The 25739-nt window shown below is 47.3% G+C and overlaps 1 protein-coding gene across 1 annotated transcript in view; it reads right to left on the reverse strand.

Moving 5' to 3' along the window:
- CFAP57 (cilia and flagella associated protein 57) overlaps window positions 1-25739 on the reverse strand; it is a 348360-nt gene that overhangs the window by 221713 nt on the left and 100908 nt on the right. Inside the window, exon 6 of the mRNA XM_069642449.1 lies at window positions 13656-13808. Within this exon, the coding sequence (XP_069498550.1) occupies window positions 13656-13808 (153 nt within the window). The remainder of the gene's footprint in view (window positions 1-13655; window positions 13809-25739) is intronic.

Here is a 25739-nt window from a genome sequence, read left to right on the forward strand (position 1 = left end):
TTCAGTCTGACCGTTGGTTTGTGGGTGATACCCGGAGCTCAAAGCCCGGGTGATACTCAAAATTTGACAGACCTGTTTCCAATATTTTGATGTGTATTGAGAGCCTCTATCGGAGATGATAGTCTCAGGTAGACCATGAAGAGAAAAAATTTGGGAAATGAAAGTTCATGCCATTTGAGCCGCCGAAGGGAGACCAGAGAAGGGGAGAAAGTGAGCCAGTTTGGTAAATGAATCAATTACAACCATAATAGTCGAACATCCTTCGGAAATTGGAAGATCCACAATAAAGTCTGTCGAAATAATCTCCCAAGGTCGAGTGGGTATTGGCATTCTGACCAGAGTTCCGAAGGGAGAATGTCTAGGACTCTTATTTTGCAGGCAGACAGGGCAAGACTTGACATATGTTAAAATGTCATTTCGCATTAAAGGCCACCAAAAATATCGGGAGGCCAATTCACGGGTATTGACATTACCTCTATGTCCTGCAGATTTAGAGTCGTGGCACATATTTAGAACTTCCTTCTGTAACGATTTAGTGGGTACAAAAACCTGTTTACCACGGAAATAACACCCTTCCTTTTTGGACAAGAGGCTCAACTCTTTCCTAGTTAACCTCTTCAAAATGGAGGGCACAGAGCTTTGTTCCAGACGTTTGAGAAAATCCATAGATTTGTAATTCCTTTTGATGTTCAGAACACAACGGGGAAAATTCGGTTCTGGTTTGACCGATAATTGATGAGTGATCTCTTTACGCGATAAGGCATCAGCTTGTAAATTACATCTCCCAGGTATGAATGAAAATATGATCCTGAAAGGGGAGAAAAAATGAGCCCATCTAGCCTGTCGGCTGTTGCATGTCTGAGCGTATTGAAGGATCCTTAAGTTTTGATGGTCAGTACGGACCTCCACTGGAAACTGAGCTCCCAATAGCAAGTGTCTCCACTCCTCAAAAGCCCTCTTGATCGCCAATAGCTCTTTCTCAAGAACGGTGTAGTTTAATTCTGCCGGAGCGAGAGTCTTGGATAAATATGCGATGGGGCGTTCCAAACCTTGATCATCCTCTTGAAGGAGAACAGCACCCAAGGCATATTGGGAGGCATCTGTTTCGAGAATGAAACGGCGAGATTGATCTGGAGTCATGAGAATGGGCGCTGAACTGAACCTCTTCTTCAAAGTATCGAAAGCTTTTTGCGTCTCCTCATTCCAGACATATGGAACTCCTTTTTTTTAAAAGGTTGGTTAAAGGCTGAGTAAGAGCCGAGAAGTTGGGGATAAACCGACGATAACAATTAGAGAATCCAACAAAACGTTGAATTTCTTTGATTAATCGAGGGTTAGCCCAGTTCTGAACCTCCATAACCTTGTCTGGATCCATTGCGATACCTTGTGCCGAAAGAATATAACCCAGGTAGGTCACCTGGGGCTGATGAAAGAAACATTTCTCCAGATTGCAAAATAAATGATTGTTCTGGAGTCTATGTAATACCTCTCTGACCTGTGATTGATGTTCAGAAATGTCCTTTGAAAAGATCAGAATATCATCTAGATAAACGATAACAGAATGTAATAGTAAATCCGAAAATAGATGATCCATGAATCGCTGGAAAATGGCCGGGGCATTGGACAACCCAAATGGCATGACTTGGTATTGAAAATGGCCAAAAGGTGTGCGGAAAGCCGTTTTCCATTCATCTCCCTTTCTGATTCTGATAAGGTGGTAAGCACCCTTTAAGTCCAGCTTTGTCTAAATGAGGGCTCCCTTGACGGCCTCTAAAATATCTGGAATCAAAGGCATCGGGTATCGGTCTGGAATGGTGATCTTGTTCAAACCTCTGAAGCGTATGCAGGGTCGAAGTTCTGAAGGATTCTTCTTGGGCACGAAGAATAGTGAGGCTGCCACTGGAGATGTAGATTCGGTAATAAGTCCATTCCTTAGATTGAGATCTAGGTATTCCCTTAGGGCGACCTTTTCAGATGAAGAGAGGATGTACATCCTTCCGAAGGGTAACGGCTGGTCTGGAATAAGATCGATAACACAATCATCTCTGCGATGAGGGGGAAGCAGTGAGTATTCCGAGGAGGAAAAAACCTCAGCAAACTCACGGTACTCAGAAGGAAGGCCGATGACAGACCCAACAATAGTGACTTGTCTGTTCTCCTCTTGTTTTGGATGAAAAACCCTGCTAGCTTTCCCCAAATAATTATTGAGGCAAAACTCTGATCCCAGGAAGAGTGAACCTGCCGCCCAATTTATGTAGGGATTATGCATTCGTAGCCAAGGTAGTCCTAAAATGACAGGGTAATGAGCAGTTCGTATAACATCCAAGGTAATGTCTTCCTCGTGTGTAAGAATTGACATGATTAATCGACAGGTTTGATTAATAATTGGCCCTGATGTTAAAGGGCTACCATCTACACTCTCAACAGGGATGGCTTCCCCTTTAGAAAACAAAGGTAGATGATGTTGTTTAGCCCAAATTTCATCAATGAAATTTCCGGCGGCGCCACTGTCCACTAGTGCCGGAATCTCGGTCATCTTCTGGTTATCAGATGTGAGGGTGATATGTAATACAAACATTAGAGTGTGAGAATGCTGGTTTCCTTGTGAGGCCGGCATATTTAGAGAGGAACCTAAAGACACTTTAGAATCCCGGAACGCGGTTCCTCCTACGACCGGGAGCTGGCGTTTCCCGATCGTCTCGGGGGAGTGATGGGGCACTCCTGGACAGTGTGAGTATTTGAGCCACAATACATGCACAATCCCTGAGTCCTCCTGCGTGATCTCTCCTCAGGGGATAAAGGCCCTCGATTAGCTGATCCTAAGTGCATAGGTTCCTCATTTGAGTTACCTCTGTGTGTTACAGGAGTAGTGGAATATGTACGAGTAGTGAGTCTCCCTTTGCGCCTTTCACTGCTCCTTTCTTTTATCCTATAGTCAACTTGCATGACTAAAGCGATGAATTCTGTCAATGACGTGGGACGTGGGACCCTAGATACTTCATCTTTAAGATCCTCAGACAGGCCTCTCCGGAATAGAGTAACCTGTGCATCATGTGACCAAGTAGATTCACTGGCAAACTGTTTGAATCTAGTAATATAGGTCAGGATGTCTTGATTGCCCTGTCTAAGGTCTAGTAGATGTTCCTGGGCCGCTATCCGAATCTCCTGCCTACTGAACATTGATCTAATGCTATTGCAGAAGGCAGAATGGGAATCTAATATAGCGTTATTGGTTGTGACCAAGGGAGTAGGCCAGGCTAGGGCAGGTCCCACCATCTGTGAAATCATATACCCTACTCTGTCGCGATCAGTCTGGAAGAAGGCTGCCTTAAAGGCAAATTGTACTGCGCAAGCATCAAGGAATTCCTTTATCTTATGGGGATTGCCATCAAACTGACCCCCTGGTAAAGGACCAGGAGGAACTTCTGAGCAATGCGGAACCCTGCTAGCTGCTGCCTGTTGGGAAGCCAACTGGGCAGTTTGTTGCTGAGACTGATGCTGAGCCTGTCGAAGATTAGCATTTTCTTGTTTCAGACTTTGCACCTCTGAAGTCAGAGATTGTACCGCAGCTATGAGCTGCTGAATCTGTTGATCCATCACAGAAGTCGTCCTTCACAAATGCCGAAGATAAGAGAATTCTCTAGGTCAACCGGGCGTTGCTTACTGTTATAACTTTATACTAACAAAGCACTTGAAGCAAATTATCTCTCGGCAAATGAGAAGGACACCTACCTCCGTGATGGTCAGCTCTCTTTGAAATAGAAGCAGGAGGGAATTACCTGAAAACCCCTCTCAAACCCAGCCAAAGGCTAGATTGAAGTGAAGTCTCCAGGGGAAACCCCGAAGGGAAAAAACCCCGTGAGGTGCTGCTGGGGAGCGTGGATTCCTACAGCGGCTGGTGGAGGGTCACACTGGTTGGGCTGTGAACCGGAATCTTGTCAGGGAGGATTCTGATAGAAACAGAATAGAATTTCAGATAAGTAAAGATACCGAATCTCTAATAGTAGAGTGGTAGGGATAAGAAAGGCAGCTTACCCTGACAAGCCTATTCCCTTCTAAGCTTTTCTTTTTCAATCCGATGTGAAAAGTTGGTAATGCGCCTATATGATATTAAAGAGGTTAGGTGTCATACCTGCCTCCCCATCCGGCTCCGTTGCTACACCTACACATTCCTGTTTCCCGGTGTCATCAGCTTTGAGAACGGCTAGACCATTCTATACTCAGTGGAAGCTGTCCGGGAGACGCTATTGCTAAAATCACGTATCACATGACCAGCGCAGTGACATCTACGTACGTACGCATGTCAGCTGACACCATTTAAGGAAGCAGAAGCTTTACACATGTGTTTCTGATCGTTGTTTGTGATCCTCGCGTTCCGGAGCATGTCTGCTGTTCCTCGCAGACGCCTGCCTTCCAAGGCACTTGTTTCAGAGATTTCTGCTGCTGTTTCCTTGCAGTTGCCATACTTACCAGGGTACGGTTGCCTTCCTGCGTTCTGACGCAGTTTCCCGCAACTCCAGTTCCTCCTCGAGCTCGGTCCTTTCTGTGCTCTAAGCGGCACTCCTCTCCTCTTTCCAAACGGAGTCGCTGCACAGCCCTATTCTAGGCTACACCATCAACCCCCTCTGCCTCTATCTGTTTCAGACCCTGCAGAGTCCCGCTCTGCATACCGCTCTGCATACCGCTCTGCATACCGCTCTGCTTCAGACCTTGCAGAGGCCAGCTCTGCATTCCACTCCGCTCCAGTCTACCAAGACTCAGCACTACCTCAGTCAACCATCACTGCCTTACTTACCAAACTCCTACTGCTTGGGCGTGCTTTCCTGGATCAAGACCTTCCTCACATCTCCTACATGTGCACAGGATTCTTGACGCTTTCCTGCGTGTGCACCAACCCGTCTCTAGTGCGGCCCTCGTTCCGCTCGGGTTAGAACCCTCACTACCCTTCCCTTGCCGTTGTTTCCTTGGATTCTTTGGACTTCCTAGGACTTCCTTGGCTGCATATCCAGGTCAGTGCTTACAACGTAGGTTCATATTGTCCTACTTCTCAAACAGCATTCTAAATAGTTCCTCTTTTTCTACAGCTTGGTGAATCTTGATCCACCCATGCCCTTCCCACTAATAGCTCTATCTGACTGTAGGTTTTACTAGTCAGAGAGTGACATTAGTTAGAAGGTTCTCTTTGATACGCTACGTTCTACCTCCGACGTCTCCGTTGGAAGAAGTCTTCGAGTGTATCCTTTGCAACCCTTGATTTATTCTCTGGTGTTCATTTTGTTTAATTGTCTTGAATCAAAGCTTAACAGAATCAGAAGCCATGTTGGAGGAGTCTGATCCTCTGTCTGTCCTCACCCAATTGGTGTTGGATTTAAGGCAAGAAATGATCACTGCTCAGGACACCATGCGTGATCGTATGGACGTAATGCAAGACGCCATACATGCTTCCTCACTAGGAAGGGTTGCCCCAGTTCCCGTTGCCTCTACTTCAGGCGCGTCTGTACCGCAAAGGGAAACCGTCCAGGTGTTGATGCCAACCCAATTCCCTCTGGCTCCACCTGAAAGATTTACTGGAGACCCAAAGAACTACCGAAAGTTCGTTAATCAGTGTCGTCTCCACTTCTTGTGTAGACCCAATTTGTTTCCGGATTTGACAACCAAAGCGGCTTTCGTATTGTCGCATTTGGGGGGCACTGCCGCTGCATGGGCGAATCCATTGTTGGAGACCAACAGCCCTCTGCTATATGACTGCGATGAACTGCTGTCAGCCATGAGCAGGGTTTTCGACATGAGGTATTCTACTCAGGCCACCGATTTGGAACTGTTGAATCTACAACAGGGTAGCCAAACTTTAGTGGCCTATCTCGCACGATTCAACCAGTTGACAGCAGAAACACAATGGCCAGATGATAAGAAGACTGCAGTCCTCTATAAAGACTGTCTGAGGAATTGAAAGACGCTTTGTCAACAGTCCCTGTTGTACCCTCAGGATACATGGAGTTGATCGATCTTGTTCTACAAATCGATGCTCGGAGAACCGCCAGAAAAGGCGAAAAGAAACCCTTCCTGTCCGCACCAAATCTTCCAGGAGTTTCTCAGCCCTCTTCTGGCGAACCTGAGCCCATGCAAATAGGTGCTATTCGGGGTCGTTTATCCACCGCTGAACAAGAAAACCGTCGCAAAAATAACCTATGCATGTACTGTGGTTCAGCGGAGCATTTACTGGTTGCTTGCCCTAAAAAGCCAACAAAAAAGCCGGAAACGCCAGAGCTCGGCAATAGTGGGAGTCCCTATGCCGGGTACCAAAACGGACTCCGCTTTGTCACTTAATGCTTCCATTGCCGTAGTGGTATCCTTAGACTTCAACGACATCACTGTTCAGACCCAAGCCATGATAGATTCCGGTGCAACTAATAGCTACATGGATATTGCTTTTGCCAGACAGTCATCCATTCCTATGACCACTAAACCGGTACCCGAGTCAGTCAAAATGGTCGATGGTTCTGCACTGTCTTCTGGTCTGGTAACGGAGGAAACATTGCCTGTAACGGTCTCCTTACCCGATGGTCACACTGAAAAAATGGTTTTTGACATAATTACGGCACCCCAATATCCAGTGATTCTGGGTCTATCTTGGCTGAAGCTACACAATCCTGTGATTGATTGGGTCACCGGTCATATCCAGTGCCCTTTGGACCATTATAACGAACACTGCTTTCTGGATTCCGGTGGGGTTCATAATACCCTTGTCTTGGCTTTTCTCGAAGGGTTGTCAAGAATAAATGCTATGGCATCACCTAAATCACTGATACCTCCGGAATATCGACAGTTTGCCGATGTGTTCGACAAAGGCAAGGCTGAGGTGTTGCCGCCACATCGCCAGTACGATTGTCCTATCGAATTGATTCCTGGAGCCAAAACTCCTACCGGTCGGGTTTATTCCCTTACCAAACAGGAAGACGCTGTCCTGAAGGAATACATCAACAAAGCAGTTCAGACTGGGTTTATTCGCCCTTCTCAGTCCCCGGCCACGTCTCCTTTGTTTTTCGTCCCTAAAAAAGAAGGGGACTTAAGACCCTGCATTGACTACAGGGCTCTTAATGCTATAACGGTTAAAAACCAGTATCCCCTACCTTTGATTGACGTCATGTTGGATCAGTTGGGCTCTTCAGTGGTTTTTTCTAAACTGGACTTGAGGGGTGCTTACAACCTTGTAAGGATTAGGGCAGGAGACGAGTGGAAGACCGCCTTCAAAACCCGATATGGTTTATATGAGTACCTTGTCATGCCCTTCGGCCTGTGCAACGCCCACGCAACCTTTCAGTTTTTCATGAACGATATATTCAGTGATTACATAGATCAGTTTGTGGCCATTTACCTGGATGAAATTCTGATATACTCAACATCCTTACAGGAACACATACAGCATGTATCCAAGGTACTTCAAAGACTAAGAGAGAACCATCTCTTTGTCAAAGCAGAGAAATGTGTCTTCCACTCACAGGACGTGGAATTCCTGGGGTATGATATTACCAGTCATGGCGTCAGAATGAGTCGATCCAAGGTAAAAGCCATCCTGGACTGGCCGGTACCTGTCTATCAAATCCTTGCAGTCTTTTCTTGGATTTGCGAACTTTTATAGACGCTTTATCCACTCCTTCTCAAGAGTGGTGGCACCGCTTACCGCGCTAACCAGTCCTAAGGCTCCATTTCGCTGGACAACAGAAGCTCAGGGGGCATTCGATCCACTCAAACAGGCTATTACCACTGCTCCGATCCTGCAGCACCCGGATCCTTATCTGCCATACATCATCGAGGCGGATGCTTCTAATTTGGCCATAGGTGCAATCCTTTCTCAGTTATGCAAAGACTCCGGGGTGGAACACCCAGTGGCGTTTTTTTCCCGCAAGCTAGCCCCATACGAAAAGAACTACACGGTGACCGAGAAAGAATTGCTGGCCATCAAAGACGCGTTGCTCGCATGTCGTCACCACCTTCTTGGTGCAAAACACCCGGTGACTGTCTACTACGATCAGCGCAATCTACAGGCCATCAAAACCATGAAATGCCTTACGGCCCGCCAGGCCCGTTGGCATTCGTTTTTTTCTCAGTTTGACTTCCGCATCTCCTACAGACCCGCAAGAGAACATACCAAGGCCGACGCTTTATCCCGTCTGCACTCTGGGGTGGACTCAGACAACACTAAACCGCTTCTATTGGCAGACCATGTAGTCTGTGGTTGTTCTGTTCAACCTTCATTAAAGAAGGATATACTAGAGTGGGTTAAACTTAATACCCGGGAGATACATGACCTTCATCTCGATGTCAAAGGAGGTCTTCCGTTCATGAACGGACTCCTGTACTTACCGACAGAGGAAACACGGACCAAGGCTTTGCATTGGGGTCACGATTCTCTGGTAGCAGCTCATCCGGGTCAAAGGAAAACGTTGGAACTTCTACGACGATGGTGCTGGTGGCCCAAGATGACTAGAGATGTTGTGGATTACGTCTCCTCATGTGCCCTATGTGCACAATGTAAAAACACACCGAGTAAACCTATGGGATTACTACACCCGTTACCGGTTCCTCACAGACCCTGGTTTATGGTTTCCATGGACTTTGTAGTCGAACTGCCTTCTGTCCAGGGTTACGACACTGTCAGGGTAGTAGTCGATGACTTCACTAAGATGGCCTTGTTCATACCTAGTCAAGGTATTCCTACTGCTAAGGATCTGGCTGATATGTTCCTAAAGCACGTCTTCCAGTTTTTTGGTTTGCCCTCGGTTATTATCACAGACAGGGGCTCGCAATTTGCATCCCGATTCTGGAAAGCACTAACTTCTGCCCTGCTCATGGAGGATCGCATGTCCAGTTCCTATCATCCTCAAACTGATGGGCAGACAGAACGGGCTAACAGTACCATGGAACAATACTTACGCTGTCTGTGTCTTCAATACCAGTCTTCTTGGTTTTCAATGTTGCCAGCAGCTGAGTTCGCCTACAATAACTCTTGCAATTCCTCCACGGGTATGTCCCCGTTCTATGCTCTCTACGGGCAACACCCGCGATCCATTCTGATGGATTTGGAACTGACCGACACAGTGCCTGAGGCGACTGACAAATTTAAAGCCCTGGCCATCCTTCATATCAGTCTGAGGGGGCATCTATTGAAGGCCCAAACCAGGGCAAAATACTATGCTGACCAGCACCGTATGGCTGCCCCATGATACACAGCTGGTATGTCTGTCTGGTTGTCTACCAGAAATCTAAGGATCCCAGGGAAAAGAAAACTGCTGCCTCGTTTTATTGGGCCATACAGAATCACACAGGTTATCAACCCTATTGCTGTACGGTTGGATCTGCCCGCATGCTGGCGGGTACACCCGGTGTTTCATGTATCATTGGTCAAACCGTGTGCGTCAAGAACCCGTTGCCTGTCCGACCTTTGGCGTGTTTCTGTGAAAGGCACCGATGAATATGAGGTTCGTGCTATTCTAGGTATGAGAATGCGATCCGGAATTCCTCACTATCTCATTGATTGGAAAGGCTACAGTCCGGAAGATCGGTCCTGGGAGCCTTTGTCGAATATCCATGCTCCCGTTTTGTTACGTCGCTTCCATGCGGCAAGAGGGGTGAGGCGCTCTTTGGGGGATGGCACTGTCATACCTGCCTCCCCATCTGGCTCAGTTGCTACACCTACACGTTCCTTTTTCCCGGTGTCATCAGCTTTGAGAACGGCTAGACCATTCTATACTCAGTGGAAGCTGTCCGGGAGACGCTATTGCTAAAATCACGTATCACATGACCAGCGCAGTGACGTCTACGTACGTACGCATGTCAGCTGACACCATTTAAGGAAGCGGAAGCTTTACACATGCGCTTCTGATCGTTGTTTGTGATCCTCGCGTTCAAGAGCTTGTCTGCTGTTCCTCGCAGACGCCTGCCTTCCAAGGCACTTGTTTCGGAGATTTCTGCTGCTGTTTCCTTGCAGTTGCCATACTTACCAGGGTACGGTTGCCTTCCTGCGTTCTGACGCAGTTTCTCGCAACTCCAGTTCCTCCTCGAGCTCGGTCCTTTCCGTGCTCTAAGTGGCACTCCTCTCCTCTTTCCAAACGGAGTCGCCGCACAGCCCTATTCTAGGCTACACCATCAACCCGCTCTGCCTCTATCTGTTTCAGACCCTGCAGAGTCCCGCTCTGCATACCGCTCTGCTTCAGACCTTGCAGAGGCCAGCTGTGCATTCCACTCCACTCCAGTCTACCAAGACTCAGCTCTACCTCAGTCAACCATCACTGCCTTACTTACCGAACTCCTACCGCTTGGGCGTGCTTTCCTGGATCAAGACCTTCCTCACATCTCCTACATGTGCACGGGATTCTGGACGCTTTTCTGCGTGTGCACCAACCCGTCTCTAGTGCAGCCCTCATTCCGCTCGGGTTAGAACCCTCACTACCCTTCCCATGCCGTTGTTTCCTTGGATTCTTTGGACTTCCTAGGAATTCCTTGGCTGCATATCCAGGTCAGTGATTACAACGTAGGTTCATATTGTCCTACTTCTCAAACAGCATTCTAAATAGTTCCTCTTTTTCTACAGCTTGGTGAATCTTGGTTCACCCATGCCCTTCCACTAATAGCTCTATCTGACTGTAGGTTTTACTAGTCAGAGAGTGACATTAGTTAGAAGGTTCTCTTTGATACGCTACGTTCTACCTCCGACGTCTCCGTTGGAAGAAGTCTTCGAGTGTATCCTTTACTACTACCAGCCTGTATCCTTTACAAACCTTGATTTATTCTCTGGTGTTCATTTTGTTTAATTGTCTTGAATCAAAGCTTAACATTAGGATATGTCCAAAAGTAAGGACACGAAGATGCAAAGAATGTTATAGGAATTGGAGTCTTACCAACAGGTGATAGCCCAAGGGAGGAATTGTAATGAGCAGGATAGAGGGCTTGAGCTCGAGGGGACTGACGACTGAATAGGAGGTCTGAAGTTGAAATCTAATGTTGACGTAATAGAGAAGCAAGATTAGAGGGAGAAAACCCTGTGAGAGACACGTAAACACAAATAGCTAGACAGAACAAAACACTACCAGAGAGAACAGTCGGGAACACAGGGAGGTGACTTCCTGTTGATCCGCTGGGCTCGTAAGGAAATCGAGATCTCTAAGTTTCAGGAAACAGAAAAGTAAGGAGAAAAGGGATTGAAGCTACAAGGAACGATCCACTGAAAGGCAGCAGAAGAATAACTTCAGATAAGAAGGTAGCAAACTTACGATGCGCAGCGCAACTCTGAATAGAGAAGCAATGCGTAGTGCTGAAGTTCCTGTTGCTGGAAATACCATTCCGGAAGTTGGGTGTCAGGCTGGTAATATCCACATCCAACGCAGGAGCTGCTGAGTCCCTAATCCCGCGGTCCGGGGAGCGGGAACAACTAGAGCGCGGCTTACAGTCTCTGGATCCTCCACATTGAGAGTCCCGATTCCGGGTTGAACCGTGGGTGTCACGGGTATCGATTCCTGGAAGTGTGCAGCAGTGCGATTCCACAGGACAGTTGTAACAGGAACATCTTCAAAGGCAGAGATCCTGTCATGGGGCCAGAGGACCATCTTCAAAGGCAGAGATCCTGATCATGGGGCAAAGGACCATCGTCAAATACAGAGATTCTGATCGAGGGGCCAGAGGACCATCGTCAAAGTCAGAGATCCTGATCGTGGGGCCAGAGGACCATCTATAAAGGCAGCGACCCTGATCATGGGTCCAGAAGACCATCTTCAAACACAGAGATCCGGTTCATGGGGCCAGAGGACCATCTATAAAGGCAGAGATCCTGATCATGGGGGCAAAGGACCATCGTCAAAGACAGAGATCCTGATCATGGGTCCAGAAGGCCATCTTCAAAGACAGAGATCCTGATCATGGGGCCAGAGGACCATCTTCAAAGACAGAGATCCTGATCGTGGGGCCAGAGGACCATCTTCAAAGACAGAGATCCTGATCATGGGGCAGAGGACCATCTATAAAGGGAGAGACCCGATCATGGGTCCAGAAGACCATCTTCAAAGACAGAGATCCTGATCATGGGGCCAGAGGAGCATCTATAAAGGCAGAGATCCTGATCATGGGGCCAGAGAACCATCTTCAAATACAGAGATCCTGATCATGGGGTCAGAGGACCATCTATAAAGGCAGAGATCCTGATCATGGGGCCAGAGGACCATCTTCAAATACAGTGATCCTGATCATGGGGCCAGAGGACCATCTTCCAAGACAGAAATTCTGATCATGGGACCATAGGAACATCTTCAAAGACAGAGACCCTGATCATGGCGGCAGAAGACCTTTTAACAGGCATGATTTCGATGGGTCCTCCTGCCAGGCCAGTAGAGATGACACGCAACTTTAGGGTACTCAATAGAAATCTCTCCTTCTCGCCATAGAGGAATACATTAAATCACATCAACCCCCGTGCAGATTCTGCTACTTTTGGAATTTAATCACAGTCTTTAGTGCTTGTGGTGGTGGCATAACAGCTAGACTACTGCAACCACTGCACACTAGTCAGCCAGCAAAATCCATCCCTGGGAAACCATCCAAAGCCATGCAGCAGAGACAATCATTGACCTTATATCTTTGTTTCCATAAAACTAGCTCTTTACGCACTCCACTAGCACTGCACTGGCACTGCACTGGCCCTGCACTGGCCCTGCACTTGCTCATAATCAAAGGAATGAAAATAATGTGCAACACTGTGACTTGGCGTAAATCGCTGCATGCAAACACAAACTTAGTTTGAGGCTTCCGCATCCTGCTTAGCTGTCTCAAGTCAAATACTATTGATCCTTCCACATTGATGGCTTTATGTTGTCCCACCCCTCCCTCAAAAGCAAAGTGATTCTTCTATCATGCTACAAGAAACGTTTTTACAAAAAACCCAAAACATTAATAAAGAAACTCAACAATACTTTGAGTTCCAAACACAATAGCTGCAGAGTGCTGCCTTAGGTTATGACTGTTTTAGTCAGGACACACCCATATGGGCAGAGAGTAAATGGATGGAGGCCCACCTTCAGGTCAATGTGTGTGATGCACAGGAGGATACTCAAATGTCACTGCACAATAGACATGAGGCGCCCTCGGTGGCATGTACGTAATGCGTAGGAAGATCACTCGGAGGCCAGTGTGTGATAGGCAAGTGGATCCCTTCGGAGACCAGTGTCCAACGGGTATAAAGATCACCAGGAGGCAAGTGTGTGATAGGCAAGAGGAGCCATCAGAGGCCAATGTATAAGAGGTCAGGTCAGTTTGGGATAGAGCCATATTAGGTTTGTGGCATCCTTTATACATATGAGATTTGTAGACAAGAGGCAACCATGAAGTCAGCACACGGTTGGTACTGCCGTTCCTTCATATGAGTGCTTTGTAGCAACCCATGTGCCATTAATGTACAGACATGCAGTGCCCCGGCATGTCTCGGAGTGAGAAGTATCCAGTGCTGACTACAGGTGACCTGCAGTGCACCCCTGCAAGTCTTGCGAGAGCAGTGAGATGCAGACAAAGCACATACCGTGCCTCCTGCAGATCAGTACTGCCCCCTGATGGTGAGCATTGCCCGCTGCAAATGTGCACATAGAAGGCTGGTAGGTCCCTGACAGTCTTACCTTGCTCATATCCGTTGAGGACAAGGCGATGCTGTACAGTTGGCTCTTGCTGGTGCAGATCAGAAGGGTCTCTTCTGAGGGGCTCAGACACATGGTCAGCACCTCCTGTTGGTCTGACAGACTGGGATCAATGCAGTGTGGATCCTGGGGGATCTATGAGATGTAGAGAGAGGGGGTTACACACATGACATGTTAAGCATTGCGCGAGAAACCTGGGGGATGTGGAGGTTAACTGCTCACCTTACTGTCTCCTCAAACATCCTTTACCTTACTACCACTCGCCACCTGATTTCCTCCAATAACCTCCTTCTCAACCTCTCCCGATGGCATTCCCAGGTCTTTACCACCTGCTTTCTTACTTTCCCAAACCTCCTCCAGATCTTTTCCAAAATTCTCAATACCATCATCAACCTCCTCCAGATCTTTCCCAACATTCTCGGTACCATCACCAACCTCTTCCAGATCTTTCCCAACATTCCTGGAACCATCACCAACCTCCTCCTGACCATTCCCAACATTCTCGGTACCATAACAACCTCCTCCAGATCTTTCCCAACATTCCTGGTACCATCACCAACCTCCTCCTGACCATTCCCAACATTCTCGGTACCATAACAACCTCTTCAGATCTTTCCCAACATTCTCGGCACTGTCACCAACCTCCTCCAGATCGTTCATGACATTGAGCCTCATTCCGAGGTTGGCGGTAACCTGCTGGTGCCACCGGCGTGTTGCCACCGACCCAGAAACACTGAATCTGCCAACTGATATCCCGGTGCCACCGGGACATTACAAGTCCCAGCGGCACCGGAAGTAAGTCGGATTTGGTAACTCCCCATTCCCGTGGAGTCCCATAGAACTCCATGGGAGTGGGGAGGCGGAAGCAAGGGCACCATTGCTAACAGTGCCGGTGCTTCTGTGATGACTGCCTACTGGGGCTGAAGAGCCCGGCATGGTCTGACCTGCCAGGCGCTAAGGCCCCTGCAGGCAGATGCGAAGTGTGGTGGTCCAGAAACAAGGGTGCCAGCAGGCTCGGACTGGCTTATAGGGCAATAGTCCCATGGCTGAACCAAAAACACAAAATGCGTGTGTGGGCCAGTTTTCTTGGGTACAATTGGAGCCCTTTTTTAGCCAATGTGGGCCATTTTGATGAGTTACTTCACTATGCGGCTCATAGTTTTGACCAGTGTTGCTGAATAAATATTCTTTAAAATGTACAATTTGCATAACATTTTATCAACAAAAATCCCCCTTGGGTACTATTCAAAAAGCGTTACAAAAGGAATGAACTCCCATTTGCAACTGTGGGCAACTTTTCCATTGGTGCCTGAGACAATTTTATGCCCCAGTCGGACCCTGGGTGCTGGTAAGCTTACCAGCACCCTTGTTTACAGACCGCCATACTCAGAATGAGACCCATTCTCTGCTCTTTCACTAACTTCTTCAATGACCACTTCTAAGCCTTTCCCAACCTTGTGCATACATTCTCTGAGAACTTTCACAAGATCACCACAGTCACAACTGTACCCTTAGTTCACAGTTCCTCTTCTTCCATACTTTTAGGACATCCAACGGAAGAGAGACAGGGCCGGACCCTGCCACAAAGCAGTATTTCACAGAACTTTGTGGTAAGCATCAGAGTGAATGTGCCTTAGCCTCAGCCCAGCAAAGCAGCTCTTCTGCAAACCTGCCTAACTGTCAGTCCCTTTGTCACATCGGATTTGGAGACTTAGCAAAGAAGGCAGGGGGGTGTATGAAGAAAGTGGACTGTGGACTAAGAGTATACTTGTCACCAGGGTGAGAATTGTTTTTAGTACTCTTAAGTCCTGTTCTCTTTCCTCTTGATAGATTCTAAAGCATCCGCAAGGGAAAAGGGCGGTTCAATTTTTACTGAGCATAGAGGTTTTTTAGAACAGCTTTTGCAAAGGCAGCGTAATTCCTCAAACTGCAGTCAAGCATTTAGTGCAACAGAATCAGTGGGAAGTCGCACAAGCAAAATGTGCTCATTCCCTTTTACCTTAGAGACCCCAAGCGCTTTTGCTGGACTTTAGGACTGTTAATTTTTATCCTGGAGAGAGTGAGACCTTTTTCCCACTCTCTCATGTATTTTCCTTTGATTTTAATTCTCTGTTTATTTTAGTTTTGGAGTCTGACAAACTCCATAGGCATCATATTTGTACATTGTGACAAAGCACCTTCAGTGCAGTGGCACATGGAAGTCTTTTGGATTTCCCAAAATTTAAATACCATCTCTTGGACAGACTACTGTTTCCAAGAGCAGTGAAGTGAAATTGACTTTACTTACATTTTCCTCTTTCTAGACCCAGCCCACACTATCTTACCATAGGGTGCTGGAGGGGTTACTTATGGCTGGTGGCAGTCGTTTACTTTTTCCTACCATTGTGTGTTTTTACCACAGACTGAATCCTCAGCTGCAGTACTGCACCCATGGGTGCCCATTTTGAGATTTACTCTTCGCACCAAACCAGGTTTGGTCCCTTTCTTCGTTTTGTCTTTGGAGGGGTTCAGTGCTGAAGCCTGCCTCTGGCTCCAGGGTGTCTGGCAGGGCAGGAAGCGAGGGAGGTTCCCGAAACTCCCTGTGCTTAGTCTCCTTGGTTACAGGAATGCACCCAAAGGTGATTGGCTGGCTTGCTCTCCTTGGAGGACAGCCACCCTGCTGTGTGAGGGACAGCTAGGCTGCGAATGAATGGGAGAAACCGGCATAAAAAGCGAGGCCTTTTGCAAGGAAGGCAGAGTCGACCACTGGACAAAGGAATCCGAAGAAAAAGTTGGAAGAGACGCTTGCTGCAACTCCTGGACCGTTGGTTTGCCCGGTGAAGCCCTGCTGCAGTGCAGTGCTGAAGTTCCGAATTCGCCTCGATTAGAGAAGCTCTGGAAAAGACGACTTCTCCCCTTGGTTTGGTGGGACCAATCGAACCCAAGACAAACTCATCTGGAAATCCTCTTGGAGCTGGCTGAACTTCATTTGCTGCTGCAGGAACAGATTGCCAGGGAGAGAAACACCAGATTCAAGTGCATCGTTTTTAAGCCAGATCCGAGTTCCAGGAAGTTCCTTCGGAATCCAGAGAAGCAGGGCTGACCAAGCCTGAGCCACCTCAACAGAGTTCTGGACCCCAGAATCAAGGAAAGTCCAAACGGTGTGCAAGAACCACGGTGGTGCTATTCGCGAGACGCTGAAACCCCGAAGTGCTGCTGATATGAACTTTGTCCATTGCTCCCGCCGACCTTCGAATTGTAGTGCAGGTGTCCCCAGATGCCATCCCTCTTGTCCCCACGACTAATGCCCAGGAACAACAGTATCTGCCATATTACAACAGGAGCAGAATCCAGCTGGAACCAATTTCTTCAAACCTAAGGTACTGTGTAGTTTGCTTGCTCTCAGTTGAGACATGCATTTACTGCCTTTCGTAGAATTCATTGCAGCTCTGCCTTTCACAAGCCTGCCAGCTTGACGCCCAAAAGTGATTTCTTTTTCAACAAAAACTCTCTATAACATTGGGCAATACTTTTTACTTACCTTCAAGAAGAACTTCAGCTCCCCTAGACTTTGCTCAAGTGACATGGGCTGTCCTGGCTCCCTGATAGACTCTTCTAACTTCTGACTTCATGCTTTGATCTGTCCCCCCAAAAAGTCATACATTCTTTACTTGTATAGCGGGGAAAGGGTTAATCTCCCTTGCATTTGGGTGGTTCAAAAGTACTTACCCGTTTCAGAAACTTGTTAAATGTTAAAGGTATTTGTAGCGCGCACCGTCAGCAATGGAGTTGGTCCCTAGGCGCTCTGGCGGATCTGCAAATGAGAAGGTGGGTTGGGTTAGTAGGTGAAGCGGGAGTAGGATAGAGGAGTGGTGTTCTGTTGACAGCTTCAACTCGGTATACACCGGGTGCTGAGCTTTGGCGCGAGTATTGGATCGATGCCAGTCCTCGTGTGCTGTTGGTGTTGCTTATGTGTTGTTGCGGTGTTGTGAAGTGCGTGCGGGTTGTTGTGCGAGAGATGGTTGTGTGAGATTTCTGAGTGAGATAAGTCTGCAGAAATGCTGACTTTCTTTGTTAGTCGGTTGTATGAAGGTTAACAGAAGTTCAGAAACCTGGCTGAGTGTGGCACTCGCCAATCCTCCCAATTTCATCAGGGTTGGCAGGCTTTGGTATGTGTGGGGTGCTCCCTGTGCTGTTCTAACACAATTTGTAAGTGTTCTGATTGCTCCTCGCCGTTCTATTCTAGCCAGTTCTGTAGGTGTTCTGATGCGGATGGATAGGTAGATGTGGGTTGGGTGTCTATACTCCTTCTTGGGTGCTGGGCTGGTGTAGCGGACTCCTCTCAAACCTTCTACCTAAATGCATCAGCCCGTTTGGATATGGTACGGTATGATTAGGGGAGTGGGTGAGTCATTTAGGGCTTTCGTCTGGGTCTGAGTATGTGATCAGTCTCTGGAGGTCTCCTTTTGTGGCTATTTCCCATGATATCTTATGGTCTGGTGTGTGGTCGGTTCTTTGGGTTTAGTGTTTGTCCATTTGAGAGTGGCCGAGGTTGGTGTTATTTTCGTTGTTGTTTTAATGGGGTGGGCATTTTGTGGTTACGCTGTGAAGAGCCATGATTTGAGGAGTTTCCTGAATGCTAGGTGGATTGTTGTGTTCCGTATATTCTTAGGTAGGTCATTCCAGGTTTTCGGTGCCTGGTGAGAGAAAGAGGATCCTCTGGGTTTTCTTCTGTTATAGGGTTTTGGTTCCAGGCGGATGTCGGTGCTTGATCTCAGTGTTCTTGTCGGTTGATGTAGGCGTAGTTTATCGCTTAGGAATTCTGCACCTTGTTTGTGTATTGCTCTGTGTGTGATGCACATGGACTTGAACTTTAGTCACTGTTTTAATGGTAGGCAGTGTAGTATTTATAGTGCAGGTGTGATGTGTTCTCTTCTGGGTACCTTGAGGAGGAGTCTGGCTGCTGCATTTTGTATGCGTTGTAGTTTTTTTAGAAGTCGTTCGGGAATGCCCAGGTATAGACTATTGGCGTAGTCTACTTTGGACATGATCAGAGCGATGATGGTGTTTTGTTGGCGAACGACAGGAACGGTAGGATCCTTTTTGCTGCTCGCAAGAGGAAGAAACATTTCTTGAGTATAGAGTTTACTTGTGGCTCTAGAGTGAGATTGTTATCCATCAGTGTCAGGATCCGTAAGTCAAGGAGGCAAATACGCGATCTTTCATTCCCGACTCACTTGGTTCCTTCATTTTTGTCACGAAGACGTTATTCCAGAACACGGAAGTTTGCTCAGCCACTTCGTTCCGTGTTCCTTAGGAAGCATTGGTCTTTGCCATGGAAACGCTCTCACTCTGCGTACTTGAAGTCACGTGTCTTCACGCATGGTTAGACTATCACGTGACTTTTGGTTTTCGTCTTATGTCCCGCCTTCCCCGATACTCGCTGCTTCTGAAATTGTCATTTCTCTTGCCGCTAAGTTTCTAACCTTGCTTCTGCTGAGTTTAGTGTTTTGTGACCCGGACTGCCTACTGGATTCCTGCTGTTTTGTCCCTCTTGTCAGTGCCTCGACCCTCGGACCTGCTTATTGGAACTGTTACGGATTACGGACGTCTGCTCGGATTTGACCCGCTTGGTTTTTTGACTATTGGAACTGCTCACGGATTTTCTTGTTATCTACGTCCTTCGTTCTACTGCTACTGGAACTTTTCTACGGACTTCCTTGTTTTCACTTGGAACTGGACACTTACCTAGGCGTCCGCGTGCCGTCGGTGGGTAGGTGGATCACTATTTGCTTGCGGATTTTTCTACTCTTCATTAAACTCTTCCATTCTGGACTTCCTTGGAAACTATCATCCGGTAAGACTGTTCCTTTAATTCTTCTATCCTGCTTTTGCTCCTTGTCGAATTCCTGGTTAGTTACGGATTACTTCTTTGTTATCATACGAATTCTGACGTCATATTTCCACTGTGAATTGCCAGGCAGTCAACTAATCTATTCTCAGGTACTTGCAGAGTGCTTGGTTGCTTGAGCATAGCTATTGAAATTGTCTTGTGTCACTAATGCCTTGTTCCTTTGCAGGTTGACTGGTTCCTGTGACGTCCTCCCATCTCAAAACCATCTTTTGGTTAATTGACTGGTCAGAGAGTTATTTATTCCTCTCTGTTTGGTACATTGACAAAAAGAATTCGTCTTCTACACGACAAGTTCAAAATCTTGAAGTCAGGATTCTGGTTACTTGGTCTAGGAAATTCTCCTGACTTAACATATTCAGAAGCCTTAACATGGACGTCTCAGGAGACCCGTTAACCGCATTGGCTCAACTAGTGGCTGACTTACGGGCTGACATGACAGCAGCCCATGAGGACACACAACGTAACATCCATGAGTTACGATTAGGTCTTCAATCTGCTGGGGCTGGCACTTCCGGTTTCCCTTCCGGTTCTGGTGCCGGTTCGGGATCTGCTCCTATCAATTCCGGGAGCGCTCCCGTGGTTCTTGCTGCCCAATTCCCTTTGGCTCCGCCGGAGCGTTTTCACGGGGATCCGAAAACATTCCGGACCTTTATAAATCAATGTCGTCTGCATTTCCTGTGTCGTCCTACATCATTCCCTGATTCCACTACCAAGGCAGCGTTTGTATTGTCTTATTTAGGTGGCACAGCGGCAACTTGGGCTAATCCGTTATCTCCTTTATGATTGTGATGCGTTAATCGAAGCCCTGTCACGGGTTTTTGATACCCGATATAAGACCCAGGCCACCGATCTGGAACTCCTATCCTTGCAACAAGGCGACACTACGTTATTGAACTACTTGGCTAGGTTTAACCAGTTGGTAGCGGAAACCGGTTGGCCTGATGAGAAAAAGGCTGCCTTATTCTACAAAGGTCTTTCTGAATCCCTGAAAGATATACTAGCCACAGTCCCTGTAGTACCCCCTACGTTTCCAGAATTGTTGGATCTGGTCCTCCAGATTGATGCCCGTCGGGCAGAACGGAAGGGTGAAAAACGGGGTCCCGTTCCTGCCGCCGCCGCTTCCAATAATACCCCTGTTCCAGGCAGCGAGGAACCTATGCAGATAGGCGCAGTACGGGGTCCATTAACCACGGAGGAAAGAGAACATCGCAAAAAGAATAATTTGTGTTTTTATTGCGGTTCTGCCGGGCATTTCTTGAGACAATGCCCAAAAAAGCCCAAGAAACAGGGAAACTCCAGAGCCCGGCAATAGATGGGGTCCCATTGCCGAGCAAACCAGGTCAGGACTCCAGTCACTCCGCCCTTTATTTTGTTCCAGCTACTCTAGCCTTCCAGTCTGCCACTCCATGGACTGTCCATGCTATCTTGGATTCCGGTGCCACAGGAAACTACATAGATGGACAGTATTTACAGGAATGGAAAATCCCTGTTGAACGCAAGGAGTTTCCAGAGGTGGTCAACGCGGTTGACGGCACCTCTTTATTGTCAGGTTTGGTCACAGAACGCACCATTGAGCTCACTATGACATTAAACTCTGGCCATGCTGAACGAATAACTTTTGACGTTATTTCTGCACCTCAGTATAAGATTATCTTGGGCCTACCTTGGTTAATGCGCCACAATCCATTGGTCAATTGGCAGTCTGGTTGCATTACGTTCTCTTCAGACTTCTGCAAGAGGCACTGTCTCTCCGTACCTATGAAGCCTTGTGGGCCTTGCCTCTCCTTATTGGATACGGCCGCAGTGGTTGGTGGCGTCTCTTCCGCCTTGCCTAAAGTATACGAGGAATTCAGGGACGTGTTTGATAAGATAGGGGCCGATACCCTTCCACCTCATCGTCCCTACGATTGCCCCATAGACTTAATAGAAGGCGCTAAAATACCTTCAGGACGAATATATTCACTTACTCAAAAGGAGAACCTCATTCTGAAGGAGTATTTGGATAAAGCCCTAGTCAATGGTTTTATCCGTCCTTCTCGTTCCCCTGCCGCGTCTCCCCTCTTCTTTGTGCCTAAGAGGGAGGGAGATCTGAGGCCATGTATAGACTATCGCGAGCTGAATGCTGTTACCATCAGAAACCAATACCCTATTCCATTGATCTCTGTTCTCCTAGACCAACTGGGTTCTTCAGAATTGTTCACTAAGCTAGATCTACGTGGAGCTTACAATCTGGTTAGAATGAGGAAAGGAGATGAGTGGAAGACCGCATTCAAAACTAGATATGGGTTGTTCGAATATTTAGTCATGCCCTTTGGTCTGTGTAACGCCCCGGCTACCTTCCAAAGGTTTATCAATGATGTGTTCAGCGACATGCTAGACCTTCACGTCGTTGTTTATCTCGACGACATATTGATATATTCCTCGTCCTATGAAGAACACGTAAAACACGTATCTGCGGTTTTACAACGTCTCCATGAGAACCGCTTATATGCCAAATTGGAAAAATGTTTGTTCCATGTTACCGAGGTGGAGTTCCTTGGTTATGAAATAACTAATACTGGCATCAAGATGAGTCATGCCAAGGTTCAAGCCGTCTTGAACTGGCCAACTCCTTCTACCATCAAAGCATTACAGTCCTTCCTTGGCTTTGCTAATTTCTATCGTCGCTTTATTCATTCATTCTCTGAAACCGTAGCTCCGCTCACTGCGTTGACCAGTAGTAAACGGCCTTTTGTTTGGAATACCGAGGCACAGCAAGCGTTTGACGCATTGAAGCAAGCTTTTACCACTGCACCGGTACTTCAACATCCGGATTCGACCCAACCATTTTTTGTGGAGGCAGACGCCTCTGAAGTTGCGGTCGGCGCAGTACTATCTCAAATGTGTAAGGATACGGGTTTGCTCCACCCAGTGGCATACCATTCCCGCAAGCTCACTCCTTATGAACAGAATTATACCGTTTCAGAATTGGAGCTCTTGGCCGTGAGAGATGCCTTCATTGTTTGGAGACATCATTTAATGGGGACAGTCTCACCAGTGCAAGTATACACGGACCATAGGAATCTTCTGGCCTTACAATCCTTACAGTGTACCACGGCACGTCATTCCCGGTGGCATGAGTTTTTCTCCATGTATAATTTTACACTCACCTATCGTCCTGGACCTTTAAACTCCAAGGCTGATGCCTTGTCAAGACTGCATGGAAACCCTTCACGTTCTCGGGGGGGTACTATACTTCAGAGTCACCAAGTAGTCTGTGCCTGTACCTTACAACCCTCGCTAGTCTCCTCCATCCGGGATTGGGTGGCCTCAGAACCAACTGAGGTAAAAGAACATAACATGGACATCATCAACTCCTTGCCTTATGTTCAGGGTCGCCTATATTTACCCGATGTGGCTACACGGCGCATGGCTATGCAATGGTGCCATGATTCCTTGCTAGCGGCCCATCCAGGGAGACGCAAGACCCAGGAATTATTACGTCGCTGGTGTTGGTGGCCGTCATTACAGCGAGACGTCTCTGTTTATGTCTCCGCTTGTTCTATTTGTGCTCAGTGCAAGGGATCCACCACGAAACCTATGGGACTTATGCTACCCTTACCTGTCCCCGAACGTCCGTGGTCAATGATATCGATGGATTTCATCGTCGAGCTTCCACCTGTTCAAGGTTTTGATACGGTTTGGGTCATAGTGGACTATTTCACCAAACTAGCTCGTTTTGTTCCGTGCCAGGGTTTGCCTACTGCCCCTGTTCTTGCGGATCTATTTCTGCGTCATGTTTTTCGTGATTTTGGCCTCCCTGATATAATTATATCTGATAGAGGGTCTCAATTCACCTCAAGATTCTGGAGGCACCTTACCAGTTCATTAGGTATAGACGACCGGTTTTCCAGTGCTTATCACCCACAAACCGACGGTCAGACCGAAAGACTCAATGCCACCCTCGAGCAATATCTGCGCTGTCTAACGTTGCAATTTCAAGAGTCTTGGTTTTCAGTGCTCATCCATGCCGAGTTTGCTTATAACAACTCTATTCATACTTCTACTGGTACTACGCCATTCTTTGCTATGTATGGCCAACATCCCCGGACTCTTCCATTAGATCTCGTCATGGACGTTGCTAATCCAGCAGTACAGGGTTGCCTACGAGACGTTACAACCGTTCATGAGGCTGTCCGTCAGTTAAAAACAGCGAAAGACCATGCTAAGCAGTATGCTGACCGGCATAGAGTACCAGCCCCTCAGTATACACCGGGGAGCAAAGTTTGGTTGTCCACCAAAAATCTTCGTATACCAGGTCGCAGATGTCTTTTACCTCGTTTTGTGGGCCCCTTTCCTGTGCTTTCTTTGATTAACCCAGTTGCGGTGAAATTGGATCTTCCATCATCCTGGAAAATCCATCCAGTTTTTCATGTCTCTTTGCTCAAACCATGCCTCTCACCAGCTCTTACTCTTCCTCGTCCGCCACCTGTTATGGTCCAGGGTACGGAAGAATACGAGGTACAGGCTATATTGGATGTCAAGATGGTCAGAGGCAAGCAGTTCTTTCTAGTGGACTGGAAAGGTTATGGTCCGGAAGACAGGACCTGGGAACCGGCCTCCAACATCCATGCTCCTGATCTCATGTTTCAATTTATGGCCTCTCGTGGGGGTAATGCTTCATTGGGAGAGGATGCTGTCAGGATCCGTAAGTCAAGGAGGCAAATACGCGATCTTTCATTCCCGACTCACTTGGTTCCTTCATTTTTGTCACGAAGACGTTATTCCAGCATTGGTCTTTGCCATGGAAACGCTCTCACTCTGCGTACTTGAAGTCACGTGTCTTCACGCATGGTTAGACTATCACGTGACTTTTGGTTTTCGTCTTATGTCCCGCCTTCCCCGATACTCGCTGCTTCTGAAATTGTCATTTCTCTTGCCGCTAAGTTTCTAACCTTGCTTCTGCTGAGTTTAGTGTTTTGTGACCCGGACTGCCTACTGGATTCCTGCTGTTTTGTCCCTCTTGTCAGTGCCTCGACCCTCGGACCTGCTTATTGGAACTGTTACGGATTACGGACGTCTGCTCGGATTTGACCCGCTTGGTTTTTTGACTATTGGAACTGCTCACGGATTTTCTTGTTATCTACGTCCTTCGTTCTACTGCTACTGGAACTTTTCTACGGACTTCCTTGTTTTCACTTGGAACTGGACACTTACCTAGGCGTCCGCGTGCCGTCGGGTGGTAGGTGGTGGTAGGTGGATCACTATTTGCTTGCGGATTTTTCTACTCTTCATTGAACTCTTCCATTCTGGACTTCCTTGGAAACTATCATCCGGTAAGACTGTTCCTTTAATTCTTCTATCCTGCTTTTGCTCCTTGTCGAATTCCTGGTTAGTTACGGATTACTTCTTTGTTATCATCCGAATTCTGACGTCATATTTCCACTGTGAATTGCCAGGCAGTCAACTAATCTATTCTCAGGTACTTGCAGAGTGCTTGGTTGCTTGAGCATAGCTATTGAAATTGTCTTGTGTCACTAATGCCTTGTTCCTTTGCAGGTTGACTGGTTCCTGTGACGTCCTCCCATCTCAAAACCATCTTTTGGTTAATTGACTGGTCAGAGAGTTATTTATTCCTCTCTGTTTGGTACATTGACAAAAAGAATTCGTCTTCTACACGACGAGTTCAAAATCTTGAAGTCAGGATTCTGGTTACTTGGTCTAGGAAATTCTCCTGACTTAACAATCAGGACCCCTAGGTTTTTTACAGTTGATGATGGTTCTGGTGTGGTGCCGAGCTCTCTTGGCCACAGGGGATGTAGCTGATGTCTCCTCCCTTTTTTGAGACAATCATTATCTCCGTTTTGCCTGGGTTGATTTTGAGGTGGTTGAGGTTCATCCAGTTGAATATCCCACGAAGGAAATTCTCTAGTGTTGTGTTTTCTTCTCGGGTGTCTTGTATGTTGAAGATCATTTGATTATCGTCGGTGTAGTAGTAGCATGTGAGGCTGTATTTCTTGATGAGTTTGTGGTACTCCGCACGTGGAGTCTCTAGGTTTGGATTTAAAAGGTTTCATCCATACGGTTTCGGTTCTGTTTGTTAGGAAGGATTTGATCCATAGTAGGGCGGTGTCTTATCCCTAGTCCTTCAGATCTCTTTGAGGATGTCATGGTTGATAGTGTCGAAAGCTGCG

The sequence above is a fragment of the Ambystoma mexicanum genome, chromosome 1q (genome assembly GCF_040938575.1).
Source record: "Ambystoma mexicanum isolate Mex_15411 chromosome 1q, UKY_AmexF1_1, whole genome shotgun sequence".
Taxonomy (NCBI): Eukaryota; Metazoa; Chordata; class Amphibia; order Caudata; family Ambystomatidae; genus Ambystoma; species Ambystoma mexicanum.